General features: G+C 39.3%; 1 protein-coding gene across 4 annotated transcripts; it reads left to right on the top strand.

Annotated features, from left to right (window-relative positions):
* Window positions 1-15,008: 15,008 nt before the first annotated feature.
* Window positions 15,009-17,961, top strand: LOC104591603 (E3 ubiquitin-protein ligase AIRP2-like). Of its 4 annotated transcripts, none has more exons than XM_010250505.3 (5): window positions 15,009-15,374; window positions 16,048-16,210; window positions 16,765-16,831; window positions 16,975-17,209; window positions 17,313-17,960. In XM_010250505.3, the coding sequence occupies exons 1-5, from the start codon at window positions 15,292-15,294 to the stop codon at window positions 17,518-17,520; spliced, it is 756 nt and encodes a 251-aa protein (XP_010248807.1). In that variant the 5' UTR covers window positions 15,009-15,291; the 3' UTR covers window positions 17,521-17,960. The 4 variants fall into 4 exon arrangements, with proteins under 4 accessions (XP_010248807.1, XP_088760514.1, XP_088760516.1 ...); XM_088904388.1 differs by lacking the exon at window positions 15,009-15,374 and adding an exon at window positions 15,474-15,499 and having other exon boundaries at window positions 17,313-17,961; XM_088904390.1 differs by lacking the exon at window positions 15,009-15,374 and adding an exon at window positions 15,555-15,858.
* Window positions 17,962-19,269: the final 1,308 nt, after the last annotated feature.

Here is a 19,269-nt window from a genome sequence, read left to right as displayed (position 1 = left end):
GCATTTTATAATAATATGGGCATTATAGTAACCTGATTAATGCATGCGTAGGCAGGTGAAGTATTCAATGTGATTGAAAGTTCAATGGTTCTTTCTTTGATAATAGGGTCTCAGAGGAAGCGAGACATAAAATATGAGGAAAGAACTGAAATGGGTAATAATTAAAAAGAATGGGGCTACATCCCAGGCATTTACTCGGGGTCGGGGAGAGGTAAGGGATTGGCTTGTTTATTGTATTTTCCCCAGAAAGGATTCAAGTTAACCAGATGGGAGGAATGCAATGTACGAATTAAGAAGGCTCTTCTTTTAAGGGTTTCTTCTTCTTTTTTATTTTTTTTTTCTGCATTTGTTTCTCATCATTTATCCCACTATCCCATGGCTACCTAGGCTAAGAAGAAGGTTTCTGTCACACCACAACACTGAGTATATATTATTTGCAATGTGTTAGCTCAGTAATTTCACTCCCTGAGAGTCTGAGACCCGAGTTGTTTGGGTGGCAGCAGGTTCACTGAAATCGAAATGAACGGGTTTATTAATAACCCACATCCACATCCACATCCACATCCACAGGGAGTAGGGACCACCATCCCTCCATATTGGCTTTGACCACATAAGATAAAAGTGTTGGTGTTGCCAAATGCCAATTCAGAGTTTCACTCAAATAAGCAATCTTTATATTGCTAGTTGCTACATGTTCAATGTTCAAATGAGACTTTGTTTATTTCTGATCGCTAGCTATATCTAGTACTCTGGTTTCCACGTACATCCAGCTCTATATCTATATGGTATTACTTAGTACACAATACAATACAGGAACAGGAGAACTGGAGGGGAGGGTGTGGAGAGTGGAGACAGAACAGAGTGCACGTGAGGTCCACCGACCTTAACAAAGAACCTGTAGGGTGTAGAGGTTTGATGCCCCCATATATGCCTTCCCTACTTAAAGCTTCTTTGTATTCTTCTATTGTTCAGCATCTTGGAGGCTGTAAAACGGGGCTTAAAAGCTTGAAGCTGAAGATCGATATTTCTGCCTTTTTGTGCCATGTCGGCATGTAGCAGCGATTACTGTAACTGCAACTTGCCATGTTTTATGTTTTAAGGGGGGGGGGGGGGGGGGGGGGGGGGGGGGGGGGGGGGGGGAGAGAGAGAGAGAGAGAAGTATAGAAGGTGTGTAGCGAACAAGCGGAGGTCTTTTAGGCGCATTCCCAGAGGACTTGCCCGTCTCACAAATCAATCCTAATCCCCCATTTTGGAGATGCAGGAACTTTTGCTTTATTTATTTATTGATATGGGGGGTTACAATGTACAAAACAGGGTAGACCGTCTCATAAGCCCCCCCAGCCCCAACTCTGATGAGAGTGGAATTTGATCCCATGTCTCCTCTACAACCAGCCATAGACCTTATCAAATGAATCGGTTGGAACCATCGTTTTTTGTTATATAATGTTGATATTTACCTTGCTTCACGTTCAGGTCACAAAAGTTAAATTAGAATATTTTAATAATATAATGTCAATATTTATAAATAATGGTTATCTAAATATGATTAATCATTGAGTTAAGGCATTTCAAGGAAGTGAAATAAAGAAAATTTAAAATCTTAATGTCTTTTTCATTTTTTCATCCTTTAATCAGTACTAGTAAGTATGTACGTGATTTGCATGTAGTGGTTCTAGATGATGATAATGATAGTAATAATGTATGTAAAATTTTCTATAAAATTCATATATATATATATTATATTTTTTGTTTTTATTACTAAGTGAATGCAAATTGCAAAGTTTGAATCCGATCACGTAAATACCTCATATTGGGCTGCAAAGTTTTGGGTATCATTAATAGACTTGCCAGCTTGGCTGGACTTTTCTTTTTGTAATATTTTATCTTCTTAGTGTTTTTTTTTTGTTTATTTATCAAAAAAAATGTAAGATTTAAAGAGAGGGTATTCAATGAAGTGAAAAGTAATAGTTCAAAATATATTTTAAACCTCACAACTAAATAGAGATTAAATTCAAAAAAGGATATTTTAGTCAAAAGGAAGTTTTACAATCTTGTGTATTTTTAATAGTAGTGCAAATATAAAATTATAGATGTGTTCAATTTTTTCTATAATTATTTTTTGTTTCTACATGTGTAAAAATAATTCTGTTATGTACACTTATTTTTTGTTTAATATGATAAATATATGATATTATACATGTGCCCAATGTTTTTTTGTAAAGTTTATGTATTTTTTTTTTCAAATTTATGTTTTTATATTTTATTAATTTTTATTATTTAATTATGACATTAAAGGTTGACACATTTGACCCATAAGTTGAACTATTGATCTCTGCCAAATCAAAAAATAATTTCATTTTGGTTAGTTTTAGATTATGTATTTCATTTTCATCATCATTAAAAATAATTATTGTTTATTACACTTTTTCAATTTGATTAATAAAAACATAATAAATGTGGCTAATTTTTTTATACATTTTTACAATATTTTATATTTATTTATATTTAACAATTTATTATTTGACTATAATTTCATGGATTGACTAATTTGACACTAATGGTTGAATTGCTTAGCCATCACTTGGATGAAGAATGATTTTGTTTTTGAGTAAGTTTTAAAATATATGGGTTTATATTGTTAAAATTATTGGGCATAGTCGCATAGATCTAATTAGTAACATTCATTAGCGAAAAAATAACTTAATTATAGGATTTAATAAGAGAGAATGAGAGTTAATACTTTAAATATAAGACTTAATGAGAGGGGATTAAATGAGATTAAAAGCATTAATTGAAATTACATTTTCAACCTCATAATTAGGGATTGACTAAATACACAATGGGCAGTTTAGTCAAGAAAAGTTTCACACCCTCATTCGTACTTTTTATAATAGTATAGATATAGATTTATACAACAGCATGCTATGTGCCCTTATGCTGGTTAGATTAAGGGTGTTAAAGGACCGGTTTTGGACTGGACCCCATCCAAACCAAAATCAATTTGGATGGATTGGATGGACCAACAAGACATTGAATTGGACCAGTCCAGATTTAATGGTTCAAAGTATTTATTAGATTGGATTGAACCTGCTCCATCCGTAATGAATTTATATTGGATTGGGTTGGATTGAGCCAATATGTGGTCCATGGATAGAAGATAAGAGTATAGGTGTCAGCGGACCAGGTTTGAGTTAAAACCAATCTAAATTAAAACCAATTTGAACAGATTGGATGGTCCAAATTGATCCAAAATATTCATTGGATTGGAATGGATCTGATCCATTTGTAATGGACTCACACTGGACTTGATCGGATTGGACCAAATCCAATCCAATTGATATCCAGGTTGGATTAAGCATGGTGCATGGATCCACCTAAGATTGACCTTTTTTGCCCAGTCTCACATTGCCCGACCTGTCCCATCCCCAAAATTGCTGGGCTTGGGCAGACATTTTGTTTTTCTAGGGCGGGCCCAATCTGGACCTGCATTAAGCCTGCCCATAATAGGGGCTGGGCCTGGTCAAAACAAATCCCAGGCCCGACCCATGATCATCCCTAGATACCTTAGACATATATTGTTTAAATATTTATTAAATTCATATTATGTATATTAGCAAGGTTGGCTTGAATGTTAAAGAGTCACAGGAAGTTATTTCAATTCACATGAATCCAATTCACTGAACATCATCTACAAGATTTGATTTGAATCTAAATATACATGAAACAAATTTGAATTTGGGTAATATCCAATTCAATCCATCCGTTTGCAGCCATATAAGTGAGAGCCACTGATCTTTTAACATCTTCAATGTCCATCAAACTAAGTATCATTAACATTGTCATTTAAATTTTTGACAGAAGTGTTAATATGAACGCTTTTCCTTGTTGTATTCAACATCTTCCCAGCTACTTCTATAACAGCTTTTGGACATCTAACTGATTTTTCCATTCACTATTGTTTAGAAATGAAGTGATGATTATTTGTTTTTGTACTTTTTAGAAACACTTTTCTTTCTTCCCTTTATTTTTACTTTCATTTAGGAGCCAATTGGTAAATGTTTTTAGGAAGATCTTTCGGCAGATAGACAAAAGATGTAATGAGTTTTTGGGGTTTTGTTTTTAAAGATTTAGACCGTTTGGCAAGTATCCCAGTCTACCATGATCTACAGAACTGTTAAATGAAAGATTTTAGGTGCAGAAAGATAAGAAGCTTCATTTGAGCTTTTTAGAATATAGGCCTTTTCAGTTTCCCACCTATCATTGCCAAATGGAGAAATACCAAATTTTGGTCTTTCAAACTTTGAAAAGCCTGAAAGACCACAAAAAGACTTGCCAAATACCCCCTTAGTTAATCATTTATCTAATTGGATTTCCAACTTGATGTAGCGCGATCTGGTCACTCCTAGATGGCACTCACGTGGCTCTTGAGAGGTACCTGAAACGAGGAGGAAGAAGAAGAATCCCCGAGGGGCTTGCTTGGCGGGAACACTCCGACGATTAAGTCAATATTCTGTGTGAGAAGCAAAGGGAAGACGATGGCTAAGAGTGCAAATTGCGCTAGTGGTTCGAAGATACCTTGTTCCTTGAGAATAAGCCCCTTATAACAGAATTCCGTCGCATTAGGCCCTCTGACTTCTGACAGGGCAGGTATAACCGCCACTGTCAGTCTACCACAGCCGTTACAGGCATGGCTGAGGTGGCACGTGCGGGGCCGTCGTCGTAGGGTACGTGCCTGTCAGGTGTAAGACACTTTCTAAAGGTGGCTGCCGCGACGATGTCTGACGGGGGACCTGGTTGCTGTCCCCAGATTTGTCGGGTACGGTGGTCGGGCAGGAGATCTTTCGGCGGTACGCTGAACTACCCTTTTGCGAGTTACCCTATGCCGGGCTATCCCATAGGCGGCGAGCTGCTTGTGGCAAGCTATGTCGAGCTGTCTGGCCCGAAGTGTTTTCACCCCGGGGTGCCTAGAGGTGGGTCAGTGAGCTCCCATGGGGGAACGACCCAAAGTCCATCGGAAGGAGTTCGGGTATCGGGAATGGTCAGGGTACCCCGACCTCGGGGCACCCCGAAGTGCCTTAACCCCGGGGAGGAGATGCAGACCGGGCGACCTCTGGCGAGTAGTTTATCCGCCCAGTTGCCGAGCTCAACTCGATGAGACCCTCTTGACCGGTTTCCCTTTCGCAGGTGAACACCGCCATTCGCGCCTTGACCCTTCAATTAAATCGGCACCTGAGGTGGGCTCTGGAGGCTAAGAAGTCATCTCGCGCAGCCCATACTGAGTTGAGGGCAGCTCGCTGTCAGGTCCACCGCCTGGAGAGTGACGCCTCGGCTCAGAAGAGCTTCATCGAGGTGTTAATGGCAGAGAAGGGGGAGCTGGCCCGAGACAAAGATAAGCTGAGGGCTGAGGTAAACGGGCTCAAGGTCGGTCAAGAGCCCTTAGGGCTTGAGGTGAACAGCCTCAAGGCTGAGCGGGATGTCCTGAAGCTCGAGATGCAAGGCCTCAAGGAGGCAAAGGGGAAGCTGGAGCACGAGGTGGAGTACCTCCAAGAGGATATAAGAGAGAAGGCCGCGATCTTCGAGGGTGCTCTCAAGGAGGCCAAGACTCAGGCTGTCATCAACTATGTCAAATCTTCAAGGTTTGACGACGTGATGACCAAGGCCTACCGCAAGGGCTTCAAGCTCAGTCAGGCTAATTAGGAACCTCTACCCCGACCTGGATACGAGCGCCATCACCACCTCACGGATCACTGACGACATCGTACGTCAGTCAAAAGATGATCTAGATTCTGAAGATGAGGGCGCTGAAGATGAAGCAGAGGATGTTGGCCCAATTACTGCTCCCGAGGAGGTCCCTAACAGGGGCAACGAGCTTCCAAAGTAGTTTGCTCCCTGTATTTGTAAACTTAATCCTCTCCCTTTTTCTTTCTTGTAATCAAGACGTTCTTAATGGAATTTCTGTAATGAATCTTCTACAATGAAGAGATTTTTTCTTTTTGTGAAAAGTTTGCGCAATTTATTTTTGTTGAAATGGTTATCTCACCCCAAGCTGTTGACCTATCGAGTTGAACTTTCGAAGTGGGTGTTCCTTAACGGCCATCATGGCCCCGAACTGTTTAGTAGGGGTAGCCTTGTGTACGCCGGGGTGTGGGACATAGTAGGCCGCATGCCCGACCTGTCTGCACCCGAGGTAGGTTGCCGTCTGTTATCTTCAATGGGTCCAACTCTTTTCATGCCATGGTAGGCTATTTGTTGTGAGGTTCGTGCCTGAGCCGCCTGCACCCCAGGCACTGCAAGTACTTGGTTCATGCTGATGGGGCAACTTAGCTTTGTATGCTGCTGAGGTTTCTTCATTAGCTTGGTGTTTCAGCCCTTAGGCTTGAGGAGTGGCTCGTGGCCCACTCTCGGAGTCTGCCCAAGCCATAGAGGCGACTGGGTCCTGTTGTGCCGAAGTCATATTAGCTCGGTATTCTGGCCCTTAGGTTTTGGGAGTGGCTCATGGCCTACTCAATTCTTACAGGTAGTATTGTCTTAGGTTGACAATATTCCATGCCCGAGGTACTTGTTTCCCTTCGAGGGTCTCGAGCTCGTACGTTCCTTACCCGAGCACTCGCTTCACTCGGTAGGGACCTTCCCAGTTGGACCCGAGCTTTCCGGCGCCGGGCTCAAGTACCATAACTTTATGAAGGACCAGGTCACCAACGCGGAGGTTCCGCCTCTTGACCCTGGCGTAATAGTACTGAGATACTCTCTGCTGGTGGGCTGCGGTCCTGATGTACGTGAGGTCCCTTACCTCGTCAAGTAGATCGAGGTTGGTACGTAGCTCATCTTCGTTTGTCTAATCACTGTATGCTTCTAGTCGCAGCGTAGGTTCTTCGATCTCTACGGGGATCACTGCTTCAGTGCCGTAGGTGAGATTGAAGGGTGTTTCTCCCGTGGCGGTCTTCTTCGTGGTCCAGTATGCCCATAGAACACTGGGTAGTTCATCTGCCCACAATCCTTTAGCTCAGTCCAATCGTGTCTTTAATCCGCGGAGGATGGCTCTGTTCGTGACTTTTGCTTGACCGTTTGCTTGAGGGTATGCGACTGAAGTAAAATTCTATCGGATTCCCATGTCTTAGCACCGGTCTTGGAATTTGATGTCCTCGAACTGCTTGTCGTTGTCGAAAATCAATACTCGAGGTAATCCGAAGTGGCACACGATATTCTTCCAAAAGAAGTTTTGAACATTTCGGGTTGTGATAGTCACGAGGGGTTCGGCTTCTACCCACTTGGTAAAGTAGTCCACTACTACTACTAAGAACTTCTTTCCACCCGTTGCTAGTGGGAATGACCCGAGTAAATCGATGCCCCACTGTGCAAAGGGCCACAAGCTGGTGAGATACTTGAGGTCGGCAGCGGGTTGATGGTGAATATTGGCATGTCTCTGGCATTTGTCACATTTTCTAACGAGCTCAATGGCATCTGTCTTCATTGTTGGCCAATAATACCCTTGTCGAAGTGCCTTTTGGGCGAGGGCCCTGCCCCCCAAGTGTCCGCCGCACAGACCCTCATGAGTGTCGCGGAGTACGAGCTCGGCTTCGGTAAGTCGCAAGCAACGCAGGTATGAGAGCGTGTAGGATCTCCGGTATAGTCATTCGTCTATCATGACATATTTGGCTGCCTGGCGCTGCACCCTTCTGGCTGCATTGCGATCTGCAAGGAGGGTCCCATGTAGCAAGAAGCTCGCGAGCGGGTCAATCCAGCTCGGCTCTGCTTGAACGACGGGAGCGACCTCCTCTGCCCCCCCGAGAATGCTAGGCCGAGGCAGGTCCTCTATGTACACGGTTCTCATGGTGATGTCGTTGGTGCTGGCTAACCTGGACAGGGCGTCGGCCTCAACGTTCTCCGACCTAGGGATTTGTCTGATGAAGTGTGACTGGAAGTTGAGCAGGGCCTCTCTGACTTTGGCTAAGTAGAAGACCATGGTCGGCTTGCGAGCTTCGTACTCGCCAGTACCTAGTTGATCACGAGCTGGGAGTCGCTGTAGATAATGATGTGCTTGGCTTTTACTTCTTTGGCTAAGGCTAGTCTAGCTATCAGCGCCTCGTACTCTGCTTCATTGTTAGATGCCATGAACTCGAAGCGTAGCGCGTACTCCAGTTTCGTGTCACTTGGGCCGTGCAGAACTATTCCGGCTCCGCTGCCCTGTTGGTTCGAAGAGCCATCTACATGAAGGATCCAGGGCTCCTCATCTCAGCTCGCGCTTGGCCTAGCTAGGAGAGATGCCACACTAGTTGCTACCTCACGGGGCTCGGACTGAACCGGCCTGGGAGCTTCAGGCTCACCCGAACTGGGGACCTCGTGCTCAACTGGCCTAGGAACTTCAGAGCTGAATGTGCACTCGGCGATGAAATCTGCTAAGGCTTGAGCCTTAATGGTAGTTTGCGGCTTGTACTGGAGGTCGTACTCGCTGAGCTCAACGACCCACTTCGTCAACCGACCAGAGACCTCGGGCTTAAGTAAGACTTGCCTCAGAGGTTTGTCGGTGATGACGATAACAGTATGGGCTTGGAAGTACGGGCGGAGCTTCCGAGCTACAATTACTAGTGCGTATGCTAGCTTTTCTATCTCCGGGTATCTCGTCTCTACTCCTTGCAATACTTTACTAACATAATAGATGGGTCGTTGGACCCGATCTACTTCCTTTATTAGTACCGAACTGACTACTTCGTCGCTCGCCGAGAAGTACAGTTCCAAAACATCGCCCTCCTCGGGCTAGGTTAAGATTGGTACACTAGCAAGGTATTTTTTGAGCTCGTCAAACGCGAGCTGGCAGTCTTGGGTCCACTCGAACCCTTTGCTCTTAATCGCCTTAAAGAATGGCAGACATCGGTTCGCCGATTTGAACATGAAGTGGCTCAGGGCGGCTATGCGGCCATTCAACCTCTGAACCTCCAACTTCCGGGGTGGTCTCATTTCTAAGATGGCCTTAATCTCAGTAAACCGACCCAATCCGACCCGTAAACAGTCCTACTACGGGGCATGCAGGCATACTTAGTATATAGAGACTTTGAGAGAAATGAAGCAAAATGCGTAAACATTTGGTGGTGGATAAGCACCCTGAGCTTCTAGTTTTAAGCTCCAAAGTATAATGAGTTTCCTAGATGCTATCTAAAAAACCAGGGGTGGGGGTATATAGAGGGGTTTGTGCTCTTAGCTTTTCTGTTTATTGCTTTAATTCGTAGTGAGCTTAGTCCATGTTTGGCTTGGCTTTCAGTGTTCTTGCTCTCCGTTTTTCACTGATACCATTTCTGAATATAGGGCCATTATTTGGTGTAATTAAAATCTCTTACCGGCGAGTGTGAAAAATGTGGGTTTGAGCCGAAGAGTGGCCATTTTGGGAAAAAAAATGAAAATAATGTCAAAAGTTAGGACTGTATCCAATATATCCCCAACACCCATAATAATGAGATCAACATTGGATAATGGCCTTTTTAGCCTTTAAAAAGAATGTGGGCTTCTTGTCTCATATTCTCATTGTACTTTGGTAGATAATCCACAAAGTGTATTTAAGTTTTAAATACTCACCCACTTTATAGGACTTGACCAAAAGTGCACTTATGCATTGTTCTTTCTAGGTAGTATATTGGGCCTGCTTTACTCCCATTCGGAATTGTCTTTTTGCGTTCTTACTTTAGCTATTGTTTAGGGCTGCAACTTGGGTGGGCTAAGGACCAAACCAGACCTGAGCCCAGGCCCAGCCCAAGATCAAGACTAACCTTGTGATCTCAAGCCCAACCCGACATAAAATCAAATATTTTCAGGCTTATGTCGGCATGGACTTGGATTGAGGGGGTTTGTTCATTGTTCCATCTTCATGTTATAATAACTATTGTGACATTTGAAAAACAATTGGATTCGGCTTAAATGGATTAAATTGTTCAACTACTATACATATGAGAGATTAAGGTCATGTTTGGGAGTGCTTAAGTTAAAAATAAGTGTTTAAAAACAAGTATTTGTATTTGGTATTCAACTTTTTCAAGTGTTTATTTTTATATTGGGCATCTGGTAGTCCTTTTTTCTAGTAATAAGCATTTAAATAAGTATTTGTGACTATTTTGTCCTTCACTTTCTTTCACATTTTCAAAATATACCCTTTGAAAGCACTTTTAATAAATTAATTTTATAAAAACACTTTTATAAAAGTATTTTTATGAAAAGCATTTTTACCAAAGTACTTTTGCGAAAGTATTTTTTACGAAAACATTTTTATGAATGTACTTTCACAAAAGTGCTTTTATAAGGGTACTTTCTTAAAAGTAAATTTGTAAAAATGCTTTCATAAAAATACTTTTATAAAAATGCTTTCGTAAAAGTACTTTTATAAAAGTGCTTTCATAAAATTCAACTAGGGATAATTTTATAAGTGGTATTTTAAAATTCAACTAGGGATAATTTTGAAAGAAAAAGATTGAATAAGTGCTTATTGTATAAGCACTTAAAAAAAGCTGAAAATTTAGGTTTAAAAAATAAGCCCTTATTTTTAAAATAAGCACCTATTTTTAAATACTCCCAAACATGGCTTAAGGTTTCATATTCTCTTAAATTAGTATTTTAACACTGTAATTTATATCATATTTTTTTACATATAACTTCAATAAAATAAAACTAAGAATAGATTCAGATCAGGCTCGGGCTAGGCAGCCCATCCCCCTATCCCCCAAGTCTGACCCCACCTTCCACCTGGTGGTAATGGTAACGGGATTTGACCCCAGGTCTCTTGTTACAACGAATCAGAAATCCTACCAACTGAACCACTATATATTGGGTTTGAGAGAGTCATTGTTTGAATATTAAAGGATGGAGAATGAAGTTCCTGATTTGTTTTAAGCTTTTTGAACCATAGAAGTGGAATGCTGAAGGTATTTCAAATTTAAAAATGACTTAAATCAATAAGTCCAAAGGTATTTTTCAAGAGTAAATAATCACCCAAACTGAGTAATGGGCCTCAAATAAAAACAATAAAATCACCCTAATACACGTGCTTCCTCATCCTACTTATAAATTAGATGAGCCGGATAGTTATACCAAGCTGGTGTAAGGAATTATTGGAAGCAAGGTTTTTAAAATCGGACCGTATACAAACCATTCTGGGTTTGGTTCCTGAGTTGGATGGTTCAATTGTCTGGTTTGAATGGAGGGCCTGTTCTGGCAAAAAACAAAAAATGGCCAAAAACCATTCATAGGTTAAACTTTTCAATGATTCGATCGTTCGGGCAACAATTTGCTAATCAAATCAATGGTTTTTGGCCAAATAATAATTTTAGAGTAAAACAGAACCAATCATATGACCGATTTCCAGTTTTTCCGATTCAGTTTTAAAAACATTGATTGAAAGTACATGGGGGAACCGACTAAGGTAGAATGACGTGCAAGAGGATAGAGCAAGGTGCAAATAAGACACAACGGCCATTAAAAGTTTGCAATTCTATGGAGAGACCGAATGACCATCTCAACTACTGATGGCTTTATAACTTGTTGCCCGCCACTAAAAATATGATTGGAAATTGAAGTATAACTAGAAATGGCATCTCCTCTACTTTAGGCTATGTTTGGTTTGAAGGAAAAAGTAGGAAAAGGAAGAAAAACGTAGGAAAACCTTTACAAATCTTATATAGGTTTCTTTATTTTTCCCTTTCTTTCCCTATATTTTCCATCAAACCAAACATAGCCGTAGGGTAGAATAATGAAAAAACATAGTTAGCATATGAAACAATCCCACCGGTTATCACTTTTTCAGAGGGAGGAAATTGGATTTGGAAACTTTCTTTCATAACACAAAAGTTTTGACCAAGAGTAGTAAACCTAAAAAGAAAGTAAAACTTATTGTGAAGAATTTAAAAGGGAGTGCCCAAAAACAGGAGATAGTTTTTCCCAAGAAAAGAAACCAAGGCGACCCGGAAAGGGAATTGCTTTTCCCCCTGCGTGGCAGGATGTTTTGTAGAAAAATAGAAAAATATATAAGACATGCTTATGATATTATATACTCTTATATTAAATAAAAATAAATATCATAAATGAGAGTTATTTATTTTTATTAAATATAAATACAAGAGAAAAACGATAATTAATGTATGACCCATAACCTCTGATTGGGTTAAATTGTTCAACTGACCAGATCATCAAATCATGGATCGAATCAACAATTTTTATTTTTATTTTTTTAACAAATAAATGGTTCAGGAACAAATGGACTCAAAACCTGGCCGTGTGCAAGTCAACCACTTTGCAGATTGAAAACATTGCTCAAAACTAAATTGCTTGAGATTCTTATGCATTATTTGAAAGGGCACGAATTGGAGATAATAAAAAATAATTTAAGTGCTCATAATTTAATGATAATAGATATGATATTTTGAATAAATGGATTAAGATTTTACCTAGTTGTAGCGGAGCTTAGATGTTGATGAATCCAATTAAGCTCTAATTAACATATTGGTGCATATCATATGATACATATCCCATTGAAATGCTGCTTACAGCCAAGGGGTTAGGGTGGGGGTGGGGTTGGGGTTGGGGAGTCCAGATCTCCTGAGAAAACACCTAGGGTGTTGGAACGTGTTTTTGTTGGCAGAAGATCATTGAGGGTGTGTCTATGTTTGAACTTTTTTAAGGGTAGAAAGGAAACTTCATTCAAATCACAAGAGAGAACAGTTACAACATCCAAGACTCAAAGAGAAAACAAAGAACCAGATCAAACACAGCTGAAAACCAAATCAATTAGAAACCTCCCCCATGGCCATCAGCCAACATAGACTCAAACGACCGAAGGGGGCAGACAATGTTTAAACATAAAAATCCCTCTTAACTCCTAGAACATCAGTCTGAAAAAATTAAGAAATAAAACTGTATTACCCTCAAGGCTGCGATTGTTTTCAGTGTAAATATTTTTTGATGTAAAAGTATATCGACAGAGTTCAATACTGATTGATTTAAATGGATGAACTATTGTAGAGAGAAAAGGCATGATTACCGGTGCAAATATTTACATCAATTTTATTGATGTTGTCTTTACATTGATTATTGATGTAAAACTCTACCTCGAGTGGAGTATTCAAAACAAACGTCAACAAATAGGGGTGTCAATGGTATTCGAAAATATGATTTCAAATTCGAGATTTGACACAATCAATTCGGATAATTCTAATATTTAATCAATTGATTTCAGATATCTTATTCATATCGAATAGTTAATCGGATTCAAATTCATATATGACCTGGTTCGTCGAATTCGATCGATTATTTAATTCTTATATATAATATACAAAATATTTAAATATTATATATACTTTATATATAATAATTAAATTATATAAATAAAGTATTTATTAATTACCAAAATAATTAATTGGTCGAATTTGAATCGAATTGAATATTTGAATATTAATTTTCAATATCCCTCAAATATCAAATCGAATTTTTTAATCAGATTCCAATTCGTATATTGCCTGAATCAATTCAAATTCGATCAATTTACACCTCTATCAACAAATATGGACCAGGGATAGAATTTTACACCGGTCTATATTTACACCAAAAACAAATGCAGCCTAAAAAGTGCGTGAAACATCAATTTTTACTTATCATACTTTGAAGTTTTAATCATGATTCAACCAACTGATGATGGGTCAATTGATAAGTTGTGTGGCTAGTTGTAGCGGAGACTTTGGAATCAAATCTGTTGCCCCCAAGGTTGGGGGTTGAAATGGGCATGGGCTGCCACTTGAGGCAAAATAAATAAGTGAAGATGAAGAAGATGAACGGACCATGGCTCTGATAGTCAATTCTATCTGCTGACCATTGACCAGTCTCTGATCTCCGCGTTAGAAAACTTCAGTGATATGAATGAGGGTCAAATGGGAAATCCAGGATACGTTTGCTTACAGTCTTATGATATAACTTTTGAAGAGTCTATTAATGTTAAAGCGTATTACTACAGCAACTAGCGCCATGGCCGGGGGGTCAGTGGGCCCTCAAACTCGTTTATTCATCTCCCTTTCTTGGACTTTTTTTTTTTTATAATAATAACTAGGAAAATTAAGAGCAATACCTTCTTGTTAACCTGTTTGGGACAATCGTCAAGTAGGTGATATACCAATTCAATCATCTATTCCATTTTAGAATCGGTTACTAGACGGATACTCTCGATTTATGCTAATGTAGCAATATACTTATAAATCTCTTCATCTTCTTCATCTTTTTAGCCACCTGGCAATATAAATCTAATAATGCTGATTTCCAATTAGGCAATCTTTTAAACGGCATTGTCTTGGGTAAGTGGCTCAGTTGGTAAGGTCGCCGGGTGGTCGTAGCGGAGACCTTGTGGGATCAAATCCCGCATTCGCATGATGGGGCACCCCATTTCCATGGCACCAAAAAAAAAAAAAATTCAAGCCATATTTCCCCTGTTCATCCGCTGTTCAAGAGTCAAGCAGGCCCCTTCCATGTGCTCAGCTCCCTTTTGAGTTCTGACCTTTTCCTTTTAGAACACTTTGAGACGAAAAATTATCATATATACAGCTTTTAGTGGTTTGGTAGCATTTAGGAAGAAAAATATAAGATAGCGATGTAGACGTTTTTATTTTTTATTTTTTTGATAAGTAAGATGGTGATTGATGTAGACCAGGAGAGAAAATACACGATGACTGATAATTTTGGTGGTTTGGTATATTTAAAAAAGAGGAGAAATGCACGAGGACTGATGAATTAATGGTGCCTTGCTTTTATATCTGATGAACGGGTTGGATATGTCTCTGCAACTGCATGTCAGAACTCAGAAATAGGGTAGGTGGGAAGCCGACTGCTCCTTTATTTTATACTGTAGATTCCTGGAATGGTCCCCGCATATTGGAAATTTGGAATTCAATCCACTGTAGCAATATATATATATATATATATATTTAAGGTGGTTACAGAGATCAATGGAATTTAATATGTTTATCTCTAATGAGGGAAAGATACCAGTAGAGAATAGAGAATACCAGGGAGAGAATAATAAGGACAACTAGACATGGAAGGAAGGAAATATATGTGTGAGAAGGAATGGAAGGAATCCTTTTCCTTGCTTGGACTGGGGAAAGGTCTCAATCCTAAGCAAACGTCTCTCTCTCTCTCTTGTCAGCCTTTTTAAAAGTATCTCTCTGGCCTTCCCGTCCAAAATTCTCATTCCAACAGAACACCCAAAAGCCTTCTTTTGTTCGTTCGCCTTTAGTCTTTCCTTTTCTCTCTTTCTTCCCATAAGGAAAGGAGATGTGGCAGAGGCAACTCGACAAATCTTCTTACAAAGAATCTGTCAAGGCTCTTGAAGCTGATATACAACATGCCAATAGACTGTACGTTCTCATCACTTTCTTTATTTGTTGTTTTACACTTCTCTGTGCAGTTCTCCTTCTTGTCCAGAAACTGAAAAATAGTGTAGACCCCATTTGTCCCCCCTCTCAATTAGAATGCGAAAGAAGTAAGCAGCTAATTTGTTGTGTGGTTTGGTTGAATTTCGTTCTAATTTGGTTCATTTGGGCGTAATACCAAGATGAAATTCCTATTCACCCATTGGCAGATTTCAAATTACGTACCATGTTCACCCATTGGCATCCTTAGTTGAAATTCCTGTTCTAAAAACTCGAGAGATTGAAATAAAAACCCGTTATATTGGGAATCCCAAGACCTCATAGTAGGAAACGTCGTAAAATTAGATTGTATTATAGTTCAATTGCAATCCTTTCCTTCTTTTTCCATGGACTCCTGGCTCCAAAACTCGGGAAAGAAAAAACCCATTTGCATTCTACTATCTCTATCGTGAAGGAACAGCGACTTCTGGTTTTGCCGCTCTTGCAGAATTTTTAGTTGCTCTGTTCGTTTAGTATCTTTTTAGTATTGTTATTTCGTTTGGTATCCATCTAGATGGAGTTAATTCTTTAAATCATCTCAGCTTAATACCAATTGTTTGGGGTCGGAGATGGGATCGACTGAAATTTGAATTTGGCTTTTGGATTGTTGCATTTGCAGGGCCGCTGCTCTTCCAAGAGACTACGGTGGAGGATATTTTCAGATGAGACTGTCTTACAGTCCCTTCGCGCCTTTCTTTCTTCTTCTAATTGAATGGATGGATTTTAGTTGTACAGATACTCTGCCGAGTTATTTAGGTCTTCTCCACATAATTATATACAAGGTCAGTTGGGTTTTCTTCCTGTTAGGTTAGGCTGTGTTTGGCCTGGCTTATTAAAAGAGGTGTTTTTTTTTTCTTCTTTTCTCTAGAATCATCAATGGTTTTGTGGGAACAGGCCCAATATTAAACAATTGGAAATGCATTCTGAGACAAGTAGGGGCTGACCTGTTTCCAGGAAACACCTTTGTGCATTTCTGCTGCTACAAAAGTTGATGCAAAGCTAAGCAAAAGACAACCTTTTGGTTCTTGTCTCATGAAATATTGGAGAAGTCATAGGGTTAATGTTTTGGATTTGGTTAATATTTATCATCTGTTCTTTCAGGCTGTGTTTAGATTCAGGGATTCTGAAAATGAAACAGGATTATGCCCTCACCCAAATTAGTCCACCCAATCCAAACACAAGATTATTATTGAACAGCCAAATTAAGCTGAGTTAACTGCAGTCTTGTCCTCTGGAAATATGAAATCATGAAGTTTATATCATAGGTTCAACTATTGTTTAGTTTCTTTTTATTTGTTGCTGAACAACCAAATTAAGCATTTTTAGGATTGTGCAGGCATATGTAGATGGGATGAAAACCACATCTTCACATGAAAGGAAAGCTAATCTCAGGGAATTCTATGGTTTGTACAGACTTGTGACCCTCCAAAATAAAAAAGAAAATGAAAAAAAAAAAAGATTTTTTGCTGCTTCCCCATATGTCAAATTTCCTGGTTTCTACTTTTTATCTTCTATACCCATAACTCGTTTTTGAAAATGTTTGCAGCTGTTATTTATCCTTCTCTTCGGCAACTAGTAGGTGAGTTATCTGAATTGGAAAATAAGAATGGGAGGAGTCAATTCCCGGAGGTTTTGAGCAGGAAGAGGGTGGAAGGGACGAGGAAGATTTCTGTTGAGGATGCAGAAAGAGAAGATGAATGTGAGATTTGTATGGAACCTTGCACCAGGATGGTGCTGCCCAACTGCGGCCACTCCATGTGTATCAGCTGCTTCCATGACTGGTAACCGCAGAGCCCGAATTTATTGTCCAATCAAACAGAGTTCCCATAACCAAACCTGCACTAAAAAGATTTTCTGTTCTTATTTTGTTCAAATCAATAACAGGAACATGCGATCTCAATCCTGCCCCTTTTGCCGTGGTAGCTTAAAGAGAGTAAATTCAAATGATTTGTGGGTGCTGACCAGTAGCAGTGATGTCATTGACACTGCAACTCTTGCAGAGGAGAACCTGAAACGTTTCTATCTTTATATGAATACCTTGCCTCTTTTGATGCCTGACACCCTTTTTTTCGTATATGATCATATGATTTGATCTGTACAGAAGTCATGATGCTTAGAGTTGAGAAAAATCCGACCACCCTTTGTACATAGTCTGCCATGGTGAAGTCTGATGCTCATCCTTGTTCATCATGGAAAGGAAATCAGAAAACTGTAGAGTGCAACATATTGAAATTGTATATAATTTAACTGACTTGCTGTGGATCAGCAACTTCCTGGATTTAGGGTTGGGTGATTACCGAGGATCAAGATCAAGTAGGCTGGCTTCTGAATTTATGCGAGGATACTTTTTCGTCCATTCTCTGCTTTCTAGAAGACCATGGTGGTAAATATACTTCTCTTGATGTAAGAAAGTGCTTGCCTATATCTTGCCAATATTATGTTGATTGAGATTCTTTGTAGAAACATTTATGGTGTTGTGTACATTGTCTGAAAAAAGTTGTTTCTCCCATAATTTCCATCTTGAGATCATGGTTTTAAAAACCGGACCGGTTGACCTGGGAATCGGTCAGGCAACTGGTTCTGTTTCACCCTAAAACCGTTTTTGAGCAAAAAATCGTTGATTTGATCAGTGGCTCATTGACCCGATTGGTTGAACCATCGATCCATCAATTCAGACAATAGTTTTTTTATCTTTTTTTTTTTTAATTTTAATTATTTATTTTTTAAAATCAAAATGGGCCATTCATTCAAAACAGTCGAATCTTTTAATCTAGGAATCGATAGCCAAAACGGTTCCATGTCCAATCTGATTTTTAGAACCTTGCTTGAGACTGCTCGTTATGGATGAATTCTCTACAATGCTTGGGAGAAGCATTAACATTAAGTAGTAGTAATTGATTAATTGATCAACCTCGACCGTGGATATATAAATTGGGGGAAGGGTTAAGCATGTAGGAGATTTTCTTGGAAAACATAACACAAACACAAAAGATTTTGCTTGGATGATCCATCCGTATAGAGTAAAAAAAAAGAAAAAAAAAACGAAGAGAAAGGAAGCTCCTACCTTTTGCAGGTTCTATACTCCCATTAACTCAAGAAAGTTGTCTTAGAATATCATATTATCAAGAGAAACATTAGAAATAGGCATTGTTAAACCTTTGATTAGAACAATGAAATGGATTATCCCAATTTAGGAAGGAGATGAATTGTGTCCTCATGATTTATAAGGCTAATTACTTAAATATACCTATGGTTTTACTAAACTAGTTAAATATATCATACTTTTCAAAATTTCTTGGCCCCCGTTTAGGTGTGTTTATTGGAAAATTAACTCCTAATAAGTGCTTATGAGTGGTGATAGGTATTTTAAAAATCATATGGTGAGTCAAGACAGGCCAGAAATGCAATAGCATTTCAAAATAAGCTGAAATTTTTTATTTCTTCAAAACGGGTTTATTATTTGAAATAAGCACTTATTGGCTTTTTTTTTCCCAAAACACATAAGTGCTTATTAAGTATGGTCCTGACCTAAAATAGGTGCTTATAAGTAAACATTCACTAAGTTTCCCAACCCAAATGGGGCGAAAGAAAAAGATAAAGATGTATTTGACTATTCATTAAGGACCCGTTTGGTTTGCGGGAATAGGGGTCTGGAATCGGAATGGGTTATTCTGATTTTAACTGTTTGATTGGGCGGAATTGGAATCCCATTCCCATTCCCATTCCTGCTGGAATGATATTCCCTGCTGCTGATTTTAATTACCATTTTCATTCCTGTCTGAACCAAACAGATTATGGGAATGGACCATTCCGATTCTGATTCTGATTCCAATTCCAACTG

The sequence above is a fragment of the Nelumbo nucifera genome, chromosome 4 (genome assembly GCF_055504915.1).
Source record: "Nelumbo nucifera cultivar China Antique chromosome 4, China Antique-T2T, whole genome shotgun sequence".
NCBI lineage: Eukaryota > Viridiplantae > Streptophyta > Magnoliopsida > Proteales > Nelumbonaceae > Nelumbo > Nelumbo nucifera.
The sequence above is the reverse complement of the archived record's forward strand: the minus strand, read 5'-3'. Positions and strand labels throughout refer to the sequence as shown.